This window comes from Rhamphochromis sp. 'chilingali' (genome assembly GCF_963969265.1).
Source record: "Rhamphochromis sp. 'chilingali' genome assembly, chromosome: 3".
Taxonomy (NCBI): domain Eukaryota; kingdom Metazoa; phylum Chordata; class Actinopteri; order Cichliformes; family Cichlidae; genus Rhamphochromis; species Rhamphochromis sp. 'chilingali'.
In genome coordinates this window covers 29,662,673-29,679,119 of record NC_137931.1, presented here as the reverse complement: position 1 = coordinate 29,679,119, position 16,447 = coordinate 29,662,673, and the positions used below count along the sequence as shown (strand labels likewise).

Sequence of the window (16,447 nt, the reverse complement as noted above, 5' to 3'; positions counted from 1 at the left end):
CAAAGTGCTTCAGAAAGATGAGGAAATCTGTTTCTTGCATCCATCCTGATTTATTTCCACTACCAGTACTTCCTACTGGCCCATCTCTGACAAAGTGGTCTGCATAACGTGGGAACACAAACATTGGAGGAACTGTGTTGCCAATGGCATTAACCGCATATACAAAGGTGACCAGTGAACCTCTCTCTGCTGGTGTCATTGTCCCAACTTGTTTAATATAAGTTAAAGTAATAGTGTGGTAAGTTGTAACATCTGCATTATTGTTACAACTAACCCAGACTGTTGCTGTTACAACTGACCCAGACTCCTATAGCCATGAACTAGCTAACATTACAGCCAACGGCTAAAACATTAGCACTAAAGACCTACACAGAATATATCCCCATAGACATACAAATAACATAATTTAAGTTTGATGAGTTTAACTGCAAAGCAGATAATGCTATTACAAAGTAACATAAAGTTGAAATAAAAAAACATACTTTTTTGCATACAAATTAATTTTTTTCTTCTTAAATTGTCTGTGTTTGCCAAAATGTGCTAATGTTTCACATGTGATAGAAGAAATGAATTGGGCATGTACAGGATGAATCACATCATTTGACACTTAGCTCTGATTGGAGAAATTGGAAGTGCTACAACTGACCCACGTTACAACTATCCCTGGGTTCTCCTGCAAGCTAATATGCAACGTGACTAACATAACATTAGTCACCTCCTATATGTGCTCATAATGACATCACCAGTTCAGATAAGGTTTGAAAGTGTTGCCTGAAACTGTTTGGCTCTTCCTCTGTTTCTGCATGCTCTGAAACCCAATTCATGTCAAACAGTATCATCTTATAACATTGGTACAGTACATTCTCATGATCTGTCTCTACTGATCTAACACACACCAAGGAAAATTGATTCCATCTTTGATCAATTACATTCTGCCATTTGAGGCTTCTCCTCCTCCTGCTGCCTGCACAATATCAAAGGTGAAAAGCCAACAAGCTCTCTTGAAAATGACTGTACAGAAAATTAGAGAGAGTGTCTGTCATTCCTTTAATGACAATAAGCAGAGGTGGAATTACATCACCAAAAGCCCTTATAGTTTGTTTTGTTTATACTCATAAAGGAATAATGAAAAAAATGACCACCAAGATTTTTTGGTAATCACTTTCACTTTACCCTGGTGAGAAATATTATAAAGTCATAGAATGATGGCGATTTCATAGTAACTTTGAAATCCAGTGCTCAGGAAATTCAACTGCATTTATTAACATGGGCCTGCTGTGGTGAAACTACAGAGTCCTGTAGATGAATTCCAAAAAGGTGCATCTTAGATAACATGCTTTTTATGCAACACTGGAATATAGCAGCCTACCAGTCGTAACAGTGAAAAGCTGTATTAGGAAAAATTGCCTCATTCAGCAATCGACTCATACTTTCCCTTCCCGCTGAAGAGGTGATTCACTTTAAGTCTTGCCTTTATTAAAGCTTCAGCATCTCCCAAGTAATTTTGTTAAGTAGCACAATCCTCATTTAGTTGTCAGTTAAACAAATTATTGAAAGAAGTATAAATGCATATTAGGCAGTTGCAGTATGAAAAAGAAAAAAACTGCAGTAATTTGCATGATAATCTGTGTAGCTTGAGTGTAATGTTAAAAGTTTGTTTTCATGAGCTGTTAATGCATATTTGAATTGTGGGAGAGCAATATTTTCTCACCTTTCATAAAGGATGGTTCAATGTATCCAGTGCTAAAGGGGACCATACATGAAGCAATGCAGCACATTTACTTAATTAGAGAATTCATCCAGCTCTTATTATCGTTCTCACACAGATGCTTCCAGCTTCACGTCACTCAATTAGGAACCTTCTTAAGTAAACTGACTGTTAAACTGCAGCCTTTGACTGGAGCCCATCTGAGCTTTCACTGGACACATACTGATACTGGTCATCCATCGCAAAGCTAACACGGATAGACAGGCAATTATTCACACTCACATTCACACTTTTGTCAATTTAGAATCACTGATTAACCTAACACACATCGGAGAAAACTGGAGTACTTGGAGTGAATCTATGCAGTTTTTGTTGTTTTGAAAAAAATATATATTCCTTTTATTTGCCTCTAAAAAGTGGGGTTAAGGTTAATTGTAATCATCAATCACAGAGAGAGGCCTTTAACTGGACATCCAATATTTGTTATGAAATTTTAGTAATGTATAACTTTAAGACCGAACTGAAAGGCCTGAAGTAACAAAAAATAATAATAATGCACAAATTTTATTAATGACAAATTAGCTGCATAGACAGATCATTGATGGTTGGGTCTGTGTATTAATGATGTGCAGACATAAATCAGTTCACAGAGTCATATTGTAGTTTCGTGTCATTCTTTTTTGGACTGAAACAAGTCACACTACTGTAAATCAATTAACTTCAGAGTGCAGACTTAAAATTAAGTTACACTCAGGTTAGCATGAGACCAATATCAGTAGTTTCTCAATTATATAATGGGTATAACAAGTAATCTTTTAAAAACAGGTGAAGAATATAACAATATCCAGTTAAATTAACACCTTTACAGAATCATCTGTGCTGCAAACACTGGTGGCAGCATACTGAGCGAGCATGATTTCCAGTAAATTAATTCAGAGCCAGTTTCCATAGTAACACTCTTCACAGGCTGCCCTCCGCCCCCCTACCCATCATTCTCTTAGCTACTGTGCAGTGCAGGCAGTGCAGCAATGGAGAATACTGTGCAATGCAACCGTCTCCAGCGTGGCACATTAACCTACTTCCACACCAGAAACAACCCGGATGCGGAATTAGAGAGAAGGAGGATGAAAAATGATGGATGAATGAGGAGAAAAGTGCAAGGAGAAAAAAAGGTTTGAGTGGACTGAACTACATGGAAGGCAGAATGAAGGACACACAGAGGGGAGAGAAAGGACGAACTCGGGATGGAAAAGAAGTGATTACTATGAGAGAAGGGCAAAGAGGAGAGCTGGAAATAAAAGGCACAATGAAAAAACTGAGTAAAGGTAACAAGACAGAAACTTAAATGGACAATATCAATGGAAGACTGAATATGTATCATCATTATTCATATTAAAACAAGAAAATAAGATCCTGGTCTCAGTAATATTTACTCGCATCAAAGGAAACAGTTAATGTATGCCAGTGAAAATGAGAATGAAATGAAAAATCAATTAAAAAAAATGTTGATTGCTGCTGAAAATCACAACTGAACCCAATGACTTCTCTGCTACACTCTTTGGCACATGTTCCTTATTGCCCATCGCATCCCTCTTCACTCAGTGGTCCTGATGAGAGGATGGAAATTCCCTGCCTCCATTTCATTTGCCCTACTTCCTAATCACAAGTCAAAGATTTATAGATGAAGATCTTTCACCACAACGAGGGTATATTCCAAGAGGCGGGCTCTCCTTAGAATTTCCCATGAGAGGATACCGTTTAAAACATCCGCTCCTCTTATTCTAATTAATCCACCTGAGAGTGAAACATGAACAGACAGACAAAGGGGGGAAACTGAGAAGATATACGATGACTTACCGACATGAGTGATGACACACTCGACCCTCTGTAGCAGCTCCTGAACCGACATCTCGTCCTCTCTCAGCCAGCACAGCATCTCAGGGTGTGGGTTGCATCCACTCTTCTCTTGATCTCTCTTCGTCTCACTCTCTCTCTCTGCTGCCACACCTCCTCTCGTCACCCTTCCACCCCAGACAGTCTCCCCTGCTTTTGCTCCCTAATCCAATTTTCTCCCCTGAGATTTGTGTCTCCCTTTCTTCCCCTCATATATGTTGATTCTTATTTATACTCTTATTCCAAGTCCTTCCTCACATTTATCACCATCACAGACAGCCACAAAGCCTGGGGATAATGATAATGTTGATGCCACTCCCAGCCACTTAGCTAAATAGTAAGTCTACGTATAAAATAACCACGCTGCTAGTAAGGCACATATAAAGTAACAAAAAAAAACCCATTTGGGGTTGATAGAATAGAAAATAAAATAGCTTAGTCAATTGAACGGTGAGCAAGATAATCTGCCAGTCAGTGTTCAGTAAAAAACAATGGCAAGGTAACTGTTAAGCAATTAAACAATAAAAGCCAGAACAAGTCAAGCGGAAAGACAACAAAAGAGGCAATTTGTTTGTCACCCTATCAGTCAGAAAACTGTGCCAATAGTAAAAAATAAAACTGCATTTTCAGAAAATTTGTAAGTAAAAACATCCAATTATTGATCAGCCATCCAGACACGAATAGAGCCAACCGTTCCTTATCATGATGCTCCAAGCCCCAACTGAAAACCAGAAAAATCCTCATAGAACAAAAGTAAATATTTACAGCACCTCTAACCTAGGAAAAGACAGAATGCTCCTCAGCCAGGGGAGATAGTTGAGTCAACTCCATTGAAAGGGAAACTCCTCAAGCTTGATGGGCAGGAAATCAGTGGTGCTGCTGCTTTGATGATGCTCTATTTGCTCTCATAAAGAAGCTGAGTCACACAGAAGGAAAACGAATCAGAAGGCTGCTTCACCTGCCTGCAGGGCGGAGGGAGAGACACAGAGCTGGCTGAGGGTGGGGTGGAGGTTAATAGGTCCAAGAGAGAAATCCTGGTGCCTGGAGCTGGACTGTAAGAGGAGTGGAGCCCCAGGAACACACAATGATTATCAAATTAAACATTATAAAAAATATATATATATTCTGTTTTTGTTAAATATGTGGGAAAATAACATAAAACATTTTTAAAACCCTACATATTTAGCCATCAAAAAGACCGTGTTAAATTAAATAACTCACACGACTCATCACGCAAGAGCACGAACAAAACAAATCATTTACGCTTTCACTTCACATAGTCATTCGGTGCTACTAAAGCCGCTCTGCTAATCCAGCTCCACATTTTGCCAGAACCAAACAATGTAAGGGGCTCTAGCATCTCTCCATGGCCCTGTATGCTCCTGGGACTGTCTATTAGCCAGAGACATCTGTGCTCTTGCTACTCATTCATCTTCTCTCTGCAGGCAATCACAGGCTGTACAACAGAAACAGCCAAGATCAATGGCCCATCAACTGGCTGACAAAACAAAGCACATAATCCTGTATTTCTTAGGAACATGACTACACAGTGTTTGTTTTTGTCAGATGAAATCATTAAATCTAAACTATCGGATTATTTATTTGTTTATTTGTCTAAAATTTAACAGTTTAGAATATAAGCGGAAATATTGCGTATTAACAAACCAAACGAAAATAACGGGAAATTATGAAGGATATAGAATGAAAAGGAGACAAAAAAAGCCCCTCTCCCCCAAAAGGAGAAAGGGATGGGAGGAGACGTGACTAAGGAAACGAGCGGCGTCCGCACCATATGATTGGAAGGTACACAATAACGTCGACGGAAGTGTTTTCGGCCGCTAGCGCGGGAAGACTTACTGACGTTGTTGAGGACACGGAGTTAAGCAGACAGGGGTCGAGCCAGCTGCCAGAATTATTATTACTACTATTGGAGTTTTAGATATTCATTCACTCCGCCCTAGGTAAGACTTCTAAAGCGGTCCATGTTTATGAAAAAAGACACAAGGCGGCCCTTTGGAGCTAACAACGGGGCTAATGTTATTAGCTCATAGTAAGCACAGTGGCTAACTCACCTAGCCTCGTTAGCTTCCATGATAAGTTGTGCTATGATGCTAAAAACAGTGCCAAATGCCATTTAATGTTCAGGAAGACGGCGTGGAAATATTTCTTTAAGTGTTTACTAACCGCAGCTAACATGGGCTACACACCAGTGATGTCTGGGTCAAGCTGTCTCTGCTGTTCAAAGTAAACCACTAACTTCACTTTCTCATTAGCGAGCTACATAATGAATACAGTTCTGTCTGTTGTGATGTTAAATTTCTTAAGTGCCGCTCTTGCATCCCAACGTTATGATGTCAAATTTTAACGTTTACTGTCCAACGAATGAAATAAGGCTTGACGTTAACGATTAATGATTGTTATGTCTTTTTCTCCAGTCGTTCAACCATTCTTTAAACGATCTGTTAACTCATACTTGTGCATACCGGGTCTAAAAAGACTTGTAGCAAATCTTTCAGTACAACAGAGCGATCTTTCTGAGGCGTGCCTCTTCTTCTTTTGGCTGCACTGTTTAGGGGTCGCCACAGTGTGCCTCCTAGCATCCTTCTCTGTCACTTCAACTCTGCATGTCCTCCCACACTACGTCAATGAACCTTCTCCGGGCGACCGTGGCTCAGGGGGTTGGAAATCGCATCTGTAACCGGAAGGTCGCCGGTTCGATCCCTGGGCTCTCTGTTCTGGTCGTTGTGTCCTTGGGCAAGACACTTTACCCTACTTGCCTACTGGTGTTGGCCAGAGGGGCCGATGGCGCGATATGGCAGCCTCGCTTCTGTCAGTCTGCCCCAGGGCAGCTGTGGCTACAACTGTAGCTTGCCTCCACCAGTGTGTGAGAGTGAATGAATAGTGGTATTGTAAAGCGCTTTGGGTGCCTTGAAAAGCGCTATATAAATCCAATTCATTATTATTATCTGTGTTCTTCCTTGTTTCCTCCTTTCTGCTAGCTCCATATTCAGCATCCTTTGTCCTAAATATCCACTGTCTCTGCACTTGTCCAAACTGCCAAACTGACAGAAGTGGACTGAAACTGACTTTACTCCTACACAGCACCCATGCTATCTTGCATAGATGGAGCGCTTTAGGTTGAAGTTGTAAAATGTTGCTTTTTTTGTTTCTTTCTTTTGGTTTTGTTTGTTTGATTAACTTGGCTCCCTCTCTAACTTTGTCTCCAACACTACTCCGTAATCAATGGTTGGGAGATGGTGACACTAACAAAAAGACAGCAGGCTGAGCTGGAGGTGGAGCTAAAGATGCTTTCATTTTCTTGAAAGTTACTTGAATGAACAGGATTAGAAATAAGGGGTGCATATATGATGTAGCTCATAATTGGCTTGATAATTTGGATTTCAATTATTCTGGCATGTTATGGTTTACTTGTTAGGTGACATGTCTTTGAATATTGCAGCTTTCACGAGAATAGCTTGATTAAACAAGGCAGCTACATGTGGACATCATGGTACAGGATGGAATTCTGCACAGTGCTGGACATTTGTTTTATCTTTGTTTCCAAAATATTGTTACAACCTACCCTACCTCTGTATAATTATGATATAATAATTATAGTGTGTGCATTTTGTATGTTCATTTTAACAGAATAAAGAAGAGTCATGCAAGCATTTTTGAAAGGAGCAACAGGTCAGGCAGCCAGGCCTCAGAAAGATAAGGCAGTGGCTGGACCCAGTGCAGAGAAGAAAGCCAAGGCTGTTCCTTGGGTAGAAAAGTAGTAAGTATGACCCACAAAGGTGTACTGTACACTACATCTGATTAACTATACAGAGTTACAGGAATCTCAAGAATCCTTCAGGACAAAACTTTTAACCGCCTTTTAACCGGGGGACTGTTCAGTATTGCCATAAAAATCCAACATTTTTTTGTTTTGTTTTTTTAGTCTTGGGGTTGATTTACAGAAATGTTTAATCTGTAAAATGCATAATGAATAATAGCGTCATGTGTCTCATTTTTACATTTTGATCATCTTTTGATGTCACAGTGAAATTCAGGATTGTTTCTTGACTCAAAATGATTATTAAATCCCCCAAACATGGAACACATATTTTGCATGTAAGTGCATTGGAGGGTGACCACAGAGCTACAAATAAAACAGTTGGACGTACATTGTTTTGTTTTTTCCTTTCCCATCTTTACAAGAATTTCTGGTCCTTTTAACTGACTGCCATTATTTCACAAATGTATTATTTATTATGTATATATTTATTTAATATTCTTATGCAGTGCACTATCATCCTAATATATTTTATTCTATCAGTTATTGTGTAATAGATAGTTACACTACAGTATTTTTAACCTGGTTCGGTCGTTGTGATTTTTTTTTTTTTTTTTTTGTGTTCTTCTCTTTTTGTAATTTTGTTCAGCAGTGCTTCTGCGATATGTTGACTAATGACAATAAAATAATCTAAAGTCATATTTTTGTGAAACTTTTGTTTAACACACAATTATCACCTAAATTATGATATAAGGTCATGTTTGTCATTTTAGAGGCAAGACAATGTGAAATGTAATGGATAGTGAGTCATATTATTGACTTTCAGATGCTTAAATTGAACAAATATTTCACGGTGATGCGGTTAAAAGTGCTTCTGTTTTGTTGTTGCACAGTTCTCTGGAGTCTATATATAATCTGTAGCCTGTGCTGATATTGAAGCTTGTGAGGTACTCAAACCAGTTTTTTTTTTTTTTTTTCCTCTTTCTTCAATGAACTCCAGCAGGCCAAAGTGTGTTGATGAGGTGGCCTTTCAGGAGGAGGTTGTAGCAGTGTTGAAGAAGTCTCTGGAAGGAGCAGATGTAAGTAACATTTGGTTGGTTTTTTTTTTTGGGGGGGGGGGGGGGGGGGGGGCGGTTATAGCCTTGGCTGCATTACTGCATTTGGTTTGTTGATGACAATGAAAATGCCATACACTCTGGTTTTTGGTCCCTTTAATCTTGTGATTCAGAACAGAGCCTTTCAAGATCATAATGTGGAGGGTTGTTTTGGGTGGAAGTGGACAGTAAACATTTCTCTTATCTGACAGACAACTTTAGTCAGCAGACTTCCCATCACCTGATAGGAGATGAGTGTGTTTTTGTTCTCGTGCATGTACCACGTATACTGTAAGAATGTTTTCGAACTTGTGTCAGATTGCTTTGTCACAATGTAGCAGTGTGTTGTTATACAGTATAAACATGGTTATTTCCAATATTTTTGTATTCGGGTTGTACTTGTGCTCATTTTGCACATTCTGCAAGGCCATAAAGGCACAGTATCATTGGATCTGTGTTTAAATTGCAGCTTCCCAACTTGCTCTTCTATGGCCCTCCTGGAACAGGAAAGACCTCTACCATCTTAGCTGCTGCCAGAGAACTTTATGGGTGGGTAAACTGTATGTGTGGTATTTGATAAGAGATTTCACATCAGTCATTTCTTCATCATAGTTTTTAAACCTTTGTTGATCTCTCTCCTTTTTTCTTTGCACTGTTCCTGCTCATATTTGACTCATGTCTCTGTTTTCAGTCCAGAACTGTACAGGCAGAGGGTGCTGGAGCTCAATGCCTCAGATGAAAGAGGCATCCAGGTCGTCAGAGATAAAGTCAAAAACTTTGCTCAGCTCACTGTTGCCGGGACACGCCCAGAGTGAGTGAGCATTTTACAGTTTGTGATAATAAGAAAACAGCTAGACTTATTTTTTGTTTTGGGTTTTTTTTGTACGAGGTTACTCACATTTATAAATTGGTAAATGTGAATTAAAAGGCAAACTGGGATTGTTTTCAGCTCTGCATACATCAGACGTCATCCTCTAATTGTAGAGCCAATCACAAACTGAAGGAATAAGTTCCTGTATGTACAGTTTTCCTTTAAAACATGCAAATATTTTTGGCTATAAAGGTAAAGTGACTGTGCGTCATAAAGCACATTTCAGTGGTGCCAGCAGTGCTCTGATGATAACTCAGTTTACAGACAGAACAGCTTTTGGAATAATTATTGAAATAAAGTACCAAAGTCTCTGTCAGTAAAGTCCAAACTAATGTTGAAACTTCCACTATTTTGCTACATTTGCAGCGGGAAGTCGTGTCCTCCTTTTAAGATCATCATACTGGATGAGGCCGATTCCATGACAGCGCCAGCTCAAGCTGCTCTCAGACGGACCATGGAGAAGGAGTCTCGCACAACTCGGTTTTGTCTCATCTGTAACTATATAAGCAGGTCTGCTGTGGGTTGTTGCTCAGAATCAATTAAACACACAGTTAACACAGTTATTGTAATCCTGCTTGTATGTCTGTGTGTTTTCTAGGATTATTGAGCCTCTGACTTCTCGATGTTCCAAGTTTCGCTTCAAACCTCTAGCCAATCAGATCCAGGAAGAACGTCTACTAGAGATATGCGAAAAGGAGAACCTCAAGTACACCAAAGAGGTAGGAAGAAAGAAAATGATTGTGCTGCTATCCGGTCTTCAAGTGATGACGTGATGAATCCTGCTTCTGGGCCCAAACGACTCAGCGTTTAATAAGGCTTTTGTGTTTTTAACACGTTTTAATGCTTTGTATCTTGTTCTATTTAATCTCAACAAGCCCCTAAAAACAGTCAGTGATCACAGTGGTCGGCCTTTCTGTTTTTATTACCACTATTCATTTTAAAGCGTCAGGTTTTGAAACCTTACGATGTAACTACAGCTGAGCCCATGCAGCAGTATATTAATGACTAACCTGGTATTTTGGATGGATTATATCAGTCGTTCTCCTGACTGAAGTTTGGTCCTTTTACAGCATCCTGCCATGCGGTTGCATTTGTCCCTAACCTTCGGGAACCCTCGCGTTAACTTTTATTGAGTGGAAAAAAGTTAGCGTTCGTCCTCCAGCCTATCTGTGTTTATGCTAACATAGCTGTGTCGCTAGCGATCATGTAGCACATCATTATATACCAGCTAGCCAAACTTCAGTAACCCTATAAACGTCACTGCTGTTTAGTTTTCTGTCTTCATTTATGTCGGAAGTGATAGCAGAGCTGTACATCTTAATTTTTTTCAGAAATCTCTGTCAGAACATGGTATATTATATTTAAGTGGAAACTAGCGAGCTAACTTCCTGCTAACTTCTAACAGTGTTAAATTTCATAAATTCTGTTTTCATGGATGCCTGGATGTTAAACTTAATTGTTACACCTGGTAAAGCAGCAACACTGATCATTTTATTACAGATGAAAGAATTTAGACAGTTTTCAATCCTCAGTGATGCAGCAGCGATCGTTTGACTGTGACCTTAAGCGGAGTTTGGGCCCAGACATGGCTAATGACATCAGATTTAAAGACCAGATAGTGTAATGTAGACCTGTGAGAAATTTCTAAGATGTCTTACGCACTTCTAGTGTAGGTTCATTTTTTAATTGCTTGATACATGGGGAAAAATGCCTCGTAAAAATTATTTGAAAGTGCTCTTTGATTTTAACTGAGAGGCTGACTTAAAAGGAGAGTGTAAAAGAAATTACCAGACATAATAATCCTACCAGTGGGTGCTGCTAAATGTTTTATGGTTTTTTTTTCTTTACAAAAGCAGCACACAAAAAGAAAACGATTCATGTAACACATAAAAGAAAGTCTGCTCTTTCCTTTTATTACTAATGAAGCTGTAATCTTCAGCAGTGACCGTATCTGCAGGTTTAAAGATGATCAGTTGCACACTTTTTAGGTCTTTTTGGAGACTGCTATGAGGATATGTGACATTTTAGTCCTTCTACAAAATGTCAAAAATAATTAAATAGTTGACCAGTACAAGTATAGTTTCAACACATTTATTTTACTCATCCACAAATACATATTGAATGTTTTTTTGTTTTTGTTTTTTTTACACAGAAGTACAAATCAGGGTTTAGTAAGGAGCTCAACTCAGAACGATGAGCTGTATCTTTTAACTTTGTTAATGTTAGATTGAGTCTGACCCTGGCACCACCAGTATTTTAAGATAAATCTGCACACATCCTCCCCATAACAGACTCAACAGAAAGTCAAGGTTTTAAATACCCAAGTAATTTGTGTCGTGCTCACTGTATTAAACTCACTTCCAGCCCTGTATTTTTGTTCTTGGACATTACTGAAGTAACTTTGCATGAATCACCATTCAAATCAATCCTTATTTGTCTTGTTTTTGTCCTTGGTGCAGACTCCCAGTTGAGTCCAGCCAGCTTTCTTGTGATTTGATTGCAGAGGCCAAAAAAAAAACAAAAGACAAGACAACTCCCATTTTCCTGTTTGTTTAACTGCTCGGCTGTTAAGCCTGTCCACAAATGTATATGAGCAAACAGCTGTTTATTTTTTAATATTTAATGTTTAAAACAGGGGATTGTTGCAGTTGCCTTTTTTAGGTGTAGCAGACATCAGCCCCTGTACAACTAACTGGGGTTTAAGTTTGCAGTGTTCATGAGCAGAAAAGTGATATGTACATCAGTCAATTTACAATTCAATGCACTGTCACTCAATTTCATTAAGCAATAAGAGGCTCCACCTACTGGTCGAAGCACATACTACAGTCATTCTACATGATCCATTTCTATACATTTGATTTAATTGTATTAGTAGATGATTATTAACATCCTTTGCTGGTGCTGCATTTTCAAATAAAAAAAGAACGCAAAGTGTGTGAAGAGATGGTTTTTGTAAAGTATAAACATTTTTGCTTACCTCAAATCAAATCAAAATCAAATCAAATCACTTTTATTGTCACATCACATGTGCAGGTACATTGGTACAGCACATGTGAGTGAAATTCTTGTGTGCGAGCTTCACAAGCAACAGAGTTGTGCAAAATACAATAATGTAAACAAGCAAAATACAAGAATGGCTACATCTGAAACTAATAAATATATGTACAATATATAATATTATATGCATTTCTGGATGTGTATACTAAATATTTTTCTACGTGTGTGTGTGTGTGTGTGTGTGTGTGTGTGTACACATATTTTACAAGTTAAATAGAGTAAACAATAAATAAAATATATAAAAATATACAGAGTTGAGACATGTGCAAAACAGTGGCGTTACTGTACAGTGTGGAGTGCATAATGTTAAAGTTCCAGTAGTGAAGCTGAGGTGTCTATGACGTGTTCAGCAGTCTGATGGCCTGATGGAAAAAGCTGTCTCTCAGTCTGCTGGTACGGGACCGGATGCTGCAGAACCTCCTTCCTGATGGAAGCAGTCTGAACAGTTTATGGCTGGGGTGACTGGAGTCCTTGATGATCCTCCCCGCTTTCCTCAGGCACCGCTTCCTGTAGATGTCTTGGAGGGAGAGAAGCTCACCTCCAATTATCCGTTCAGAGCACCGCACTACTCGCTGGAGAGCTTTGCAGTTGTAGGCGGTGCTGTTGCCATACCAGGTGGTGATGCATCCAGTGAGGATGCTCTCAATGGCACAGTGATAGAAGGTCCTGAGGATGCGGGGGCTCATGCCGAATCTTTTCAGTCTCCTGAGAAAGAAGAGGCGCTGCTGCGCCTTCTTCACTGTTTTGTTTGTGTGTACTGACCACGTAAGATCCTCAGCCAGATGTACACCAAGGAACCGGAAGCTGCTCACTCTCTCCACAGCAGCGCCGTTGATGGTGATGGGGGTGTGTACTTCTCTGCACCTCCGGAAGTCCACTATCAACTCCTTTGTCTTTGCGACGTTGAGGGTGAGATGGTTGTCTTGACACCAGTGGGTCAGGGCGCTGACCTCCTCCCTGTAAGCCGTCTCATCACTGTTGGTGATAAGACCCACCACTGTAGTGTCGTCCGCAAACTTCACAATGATGTTGGAGTTGTTAGTGGCCTGTAAAGTATTTTAGATACAGGGAATGTTACGCAGGAATGTTCCTGCCTAAAATTTTGATTGTAACATAAATAGATGGATTATCATGACTGCAGACTTCTCTACATTTGTGAAGAGTACCGGTATGTGTGGCCTGCTCCCGTCGTAAGCACAATAGCACAAGGCAGAAGAGTTCTCAGTGACAGGCAGGAAGTGTTGAATATTCTTAACTGTATGATATGTTAAAAAAATGGCTAATGTAATTCAGATGCCTGAGGGCACAGCCAGTTTCCATTTCCATTTTACTGTGTTTGGTCTGGTAATACTGGCGGTGTTCCTCCACCACTGTCCCTGGTCCTGTGCCCACCTTTCCCAGGTGGTAATCCATCCATGGTCAGAAATGTATTCGCTGTTGAAAAAGTCTGATTTGAGTGACATCTATGTGCTGCATAACATGTGAGTGGAGATATAGCAGAACTGCAACTGCTTTCTTTGCATAGCTGGTGGAGTCTGATAACTGTCTTTCCTAATCCAGAGTATAGCAGCCTTGGTGCGGGTGTCTGAAGGCGACCTGCGGAAAGCCATCACATTTTTGCAAAGTGCTGCACGCCTCAATGTCGACAAGGAAATCACTGATTGTGCTGTTATTGAAATAGCAGGGGTGAGCTGGACTTCATTTGTATCACAGTAGACTGCAAGAAATGATTATTAACTGTAGTTAGAATGTCTTTCTCATCTGAGATCTTGCTTCTGCTCTCTGTTAGGTTGTACCTGACAAGATGATTGACAACCTGCTCCAGATCTGCTTCAGAGGAACATTTGAGAAACTGGAGGTAGCAGTCAGGGTAAGTGTTCTAATAGCCTGAAATAGGTAGTTAAGCACAAAATAAAAGGTATGGCAATCAATCTTTAATCATCTTCTCTGTCAGAACATGGTGGATGAAGGCTACGCAGCCACACAGATCTTGACACAGCTTCATGAGTGTGTCATAGAGCAGGACCTGAGTGACAAGCAGAAGTCGACTATCACAGAGAAGATGGCAGTAAGTCATATAATACGGTGCTGTTTTTTTTGCAGCTACAATAGTAAGTCGGAATAAATGTAGAAGTTAAATCCTTTTTTTAATGACTCGATCTGTTTGTTTTTCTCTGGTTCAGGTTGTGTGCAAGTGTCTGTCAGATGGTGCAGACGAGTACCTGCAGCTGTTGAGTCTGTGTTCAGTCATCATGCAGGAGGCTTCCCACAACTAAATCCCCTTCCATAAACGTCATGGTCATCTGCTCCCATTGGGACCAAAGGCTTTACAGAGACACTTAACTCAGATTTATCTGCATTTGATTGTTGTTTGGGATGCTTAACCGTGGACACCAGGCGACAGTGATCATTCATAAACAACGTCAGAGCACTTCATTAAAAAAAAAAGAAGAAAAAAGGACATGTTGGTACTTATCCAACATACTTTTGTACACTTTTTGAATTCTGGAAAATAATAAATAGTTCTTTCTTGTTTTCAGGGGTTCGCTGTTTTTATTCTTCAAGGAAAGTGTTGAGTTAACAAGCAAAACTGTGACGTGTGCTCTTGGTGCTTTCTTAACTGAATTGTAAGACATATAATACAGTACAGTGCAGGTTTGATCCACCTCTCGTTTAAACATAGTTTTGCTTTAAAGGAGCCAGACTTTTATTTTGTTGCCAGTGTCTTCTTTTTTCTTTTTCTTTTTTTCTTTTTTTTTGGGGGGGGGGGCATGATAATCACCCTAAACGCACTGCCAGTGCAGTAAAAACGTCATCAGTCATGAAATTGGCCTCCTTAGAGCCCAGACCTCAACATTATTGAAGTTGTGTGTTATCATCTTGACTGAGAATGAAACAAAAGGCATCCATCCAAAGAAAAGCTTTGGATATCTTTGAGGATACCCGGAGAACACTTTGTGAAGTTCAAGTTCAAATTTACTTATATAGCACTTAAAACAACAGGTGTTGACCAAAGTACTGTACAATACAATGGGCAAGTCAATAAACATAAAAAAAACAGAATAGTGTTTTAGAAGAGAAAATCATTTAAAAAGTGAATAAAATCATAACGTATAATAGTAACAAACTCATGATGAATCAAAAGTCAGAGAATAAAAATGGGTCTTTAGATGACTTAGTATCCAGTGTTGAGGAGGATCTGATATGCAAAAGCAATGTATTCCAAAGTTTGGGGGCAGCCACAGCAAATGCCCGTTCTCTGTGTTTTAATCTGGACCTAGGGATAATCACATGAAGAAATTACAAAAACGAGTTCAGTCTGTGTAGAAGAATAACTGGACGCACAAATTGTTCAGTTTTTGCCTTATTTACTTTGATTTCATATATATTTGCGGATGTTTCAATAAATCGCTCCACCTTCCCATTTCCCTAGCAAAACATGAAGAAATAATTGATGGCTCAAGACTTTTGCACAGTGCTGTAAGGATTAGTGTGTGGTATGGAGCAGCCAGTAAGTTCAGCCTGTTTGTTAGCACTAAACACACTAAATGTGTCTGTATGGTTTATCTTGCTCACCAAGTTTGCTGTAGTTTACAAAACAAACAAAACAAAAATCAGCTGGTGGCAAAAGTACAATTGTACATGATGTAATGTTCATCACAAGGTTATGTGTCAGACATTGTTTGGCTTAGACACATTAGCTGGCACACTGGTATCTACAGATGATTTCACTGCTGGCAGAAGCACAGTGACTGTAGATGTTTAGCAAACTGTATTTACTTTTAACCACAGCAGTTTCGTGAAATGTCAGCACAAATCACCTGTTTTCTTTACCTTATCCAGCTTCACATCATATAAGCGTGAAGCCCACTTCCATTTGGGCACTATGCTAAAAGTGCATATAGCACAGTTCTTGCTGTATTGCTTAGCCGTCTTAAAGCAGTGAGCTCCGTCCACTGTCATCAGTCACTTTCTTAATGATCCCACATCAACACAGAAAAGCTCCACCCTTCCACCTAATGGTGCGTGTGGTGTTTAACTTTGGG

General features: G+C 39.6%; 2 protein-coding genes across 7 annotated transcripts in view; one reads left to right on the top strand and one right to left on the bottom strand.

Moving 5' to 3' along the window:
• Positions 1–5,254, bottom strand: part of mcf2l2 (MCF.2 cell line derived transforming sequence-like 2) — a 113,705-nt gene extending 108,451 nt beyond the window's left edge. For 2 of the 6 annotated variants that reach the window (XM_080878614.1, XM_080878611.1), the window contains exons 1-2: positions 4,823–5,253; positions 3,566–4,653 (exon numbers count right to left, since the gene is read on the bottom strand). In XM_080878614.1, coding sequence (XP_080734740.1) covers positions 3,566–3,644 — 79 coding nt within the window. In that variant the 5' untranslated portion in view covers positions 3,645–4,653; positions 4,823–5,253. Of the gene's footprint in view, positions 1–3,565; positions 4,654–4,822 lie in introns of all 6 variants that reach the window. The other 4 variants (XM_080878610.1, XM_080878613.1, XM_080878615.1 and 1 more) reach the window with 4 other exon arrangements.
• Positions 5,255–5,416: 162 nt separating this feature from the next.
• On the top strand, positions 5,417–14,936 carry rfc4 (replication factor C (activator 1) 4). Its single transcript, XM_080877100.1, has 11 exons — positions 5,417–5,562; positions 7,250–7,379; positions 8,380–8,458; positions 8,943–9,022; positions 9,165–9,284; positions 9,711–9,854; positions 9,943–10,063; positions 13,962–14,087; positions 14,191–14,271; positions 14,356–14,469; positions 14,585–14,936. The coding sequence occupies exons 2-11, from the start codon at positions 7,264–7,266 to the stop codon at positions 14,675–14,677; spliced, it is 1,074 nt and encodes a 357-aa protein (XP_080733226.1). The 5' UTR covers positions 5,417–5,562; positions 7,250–7,263; the 3' UTR covers positions 14,678–14,936.
• Positions 14,937–16,447: the final 1,511 nt, after the last annotated feature.

Bases quoted from the DNA above. Each gene is read 5' to 3' on its own strand.
- rfc4 (XM_080877100.1), top strand. From the start codon at position 7,264: ATGCAAGCATTTTTGAAAGGAGCAACAGGTCAGGCAGCCAGGCCTCAG. The intron at 8,459-8,942 runs GTAAGTAACATT...TTTAAATTGCAG, and splicing joins AGTCTCTGGAAGGAGCAGAT to CTTCCCAACTTGCTCTTCTA. The intron at 14,272-14,355 runs GTAAGTGTTCTA...CTTCTCTGTCAG, and splicing joins AACTGGAGGTAGCAGTCAGG to AACATGGTGGATGAAGGCTA.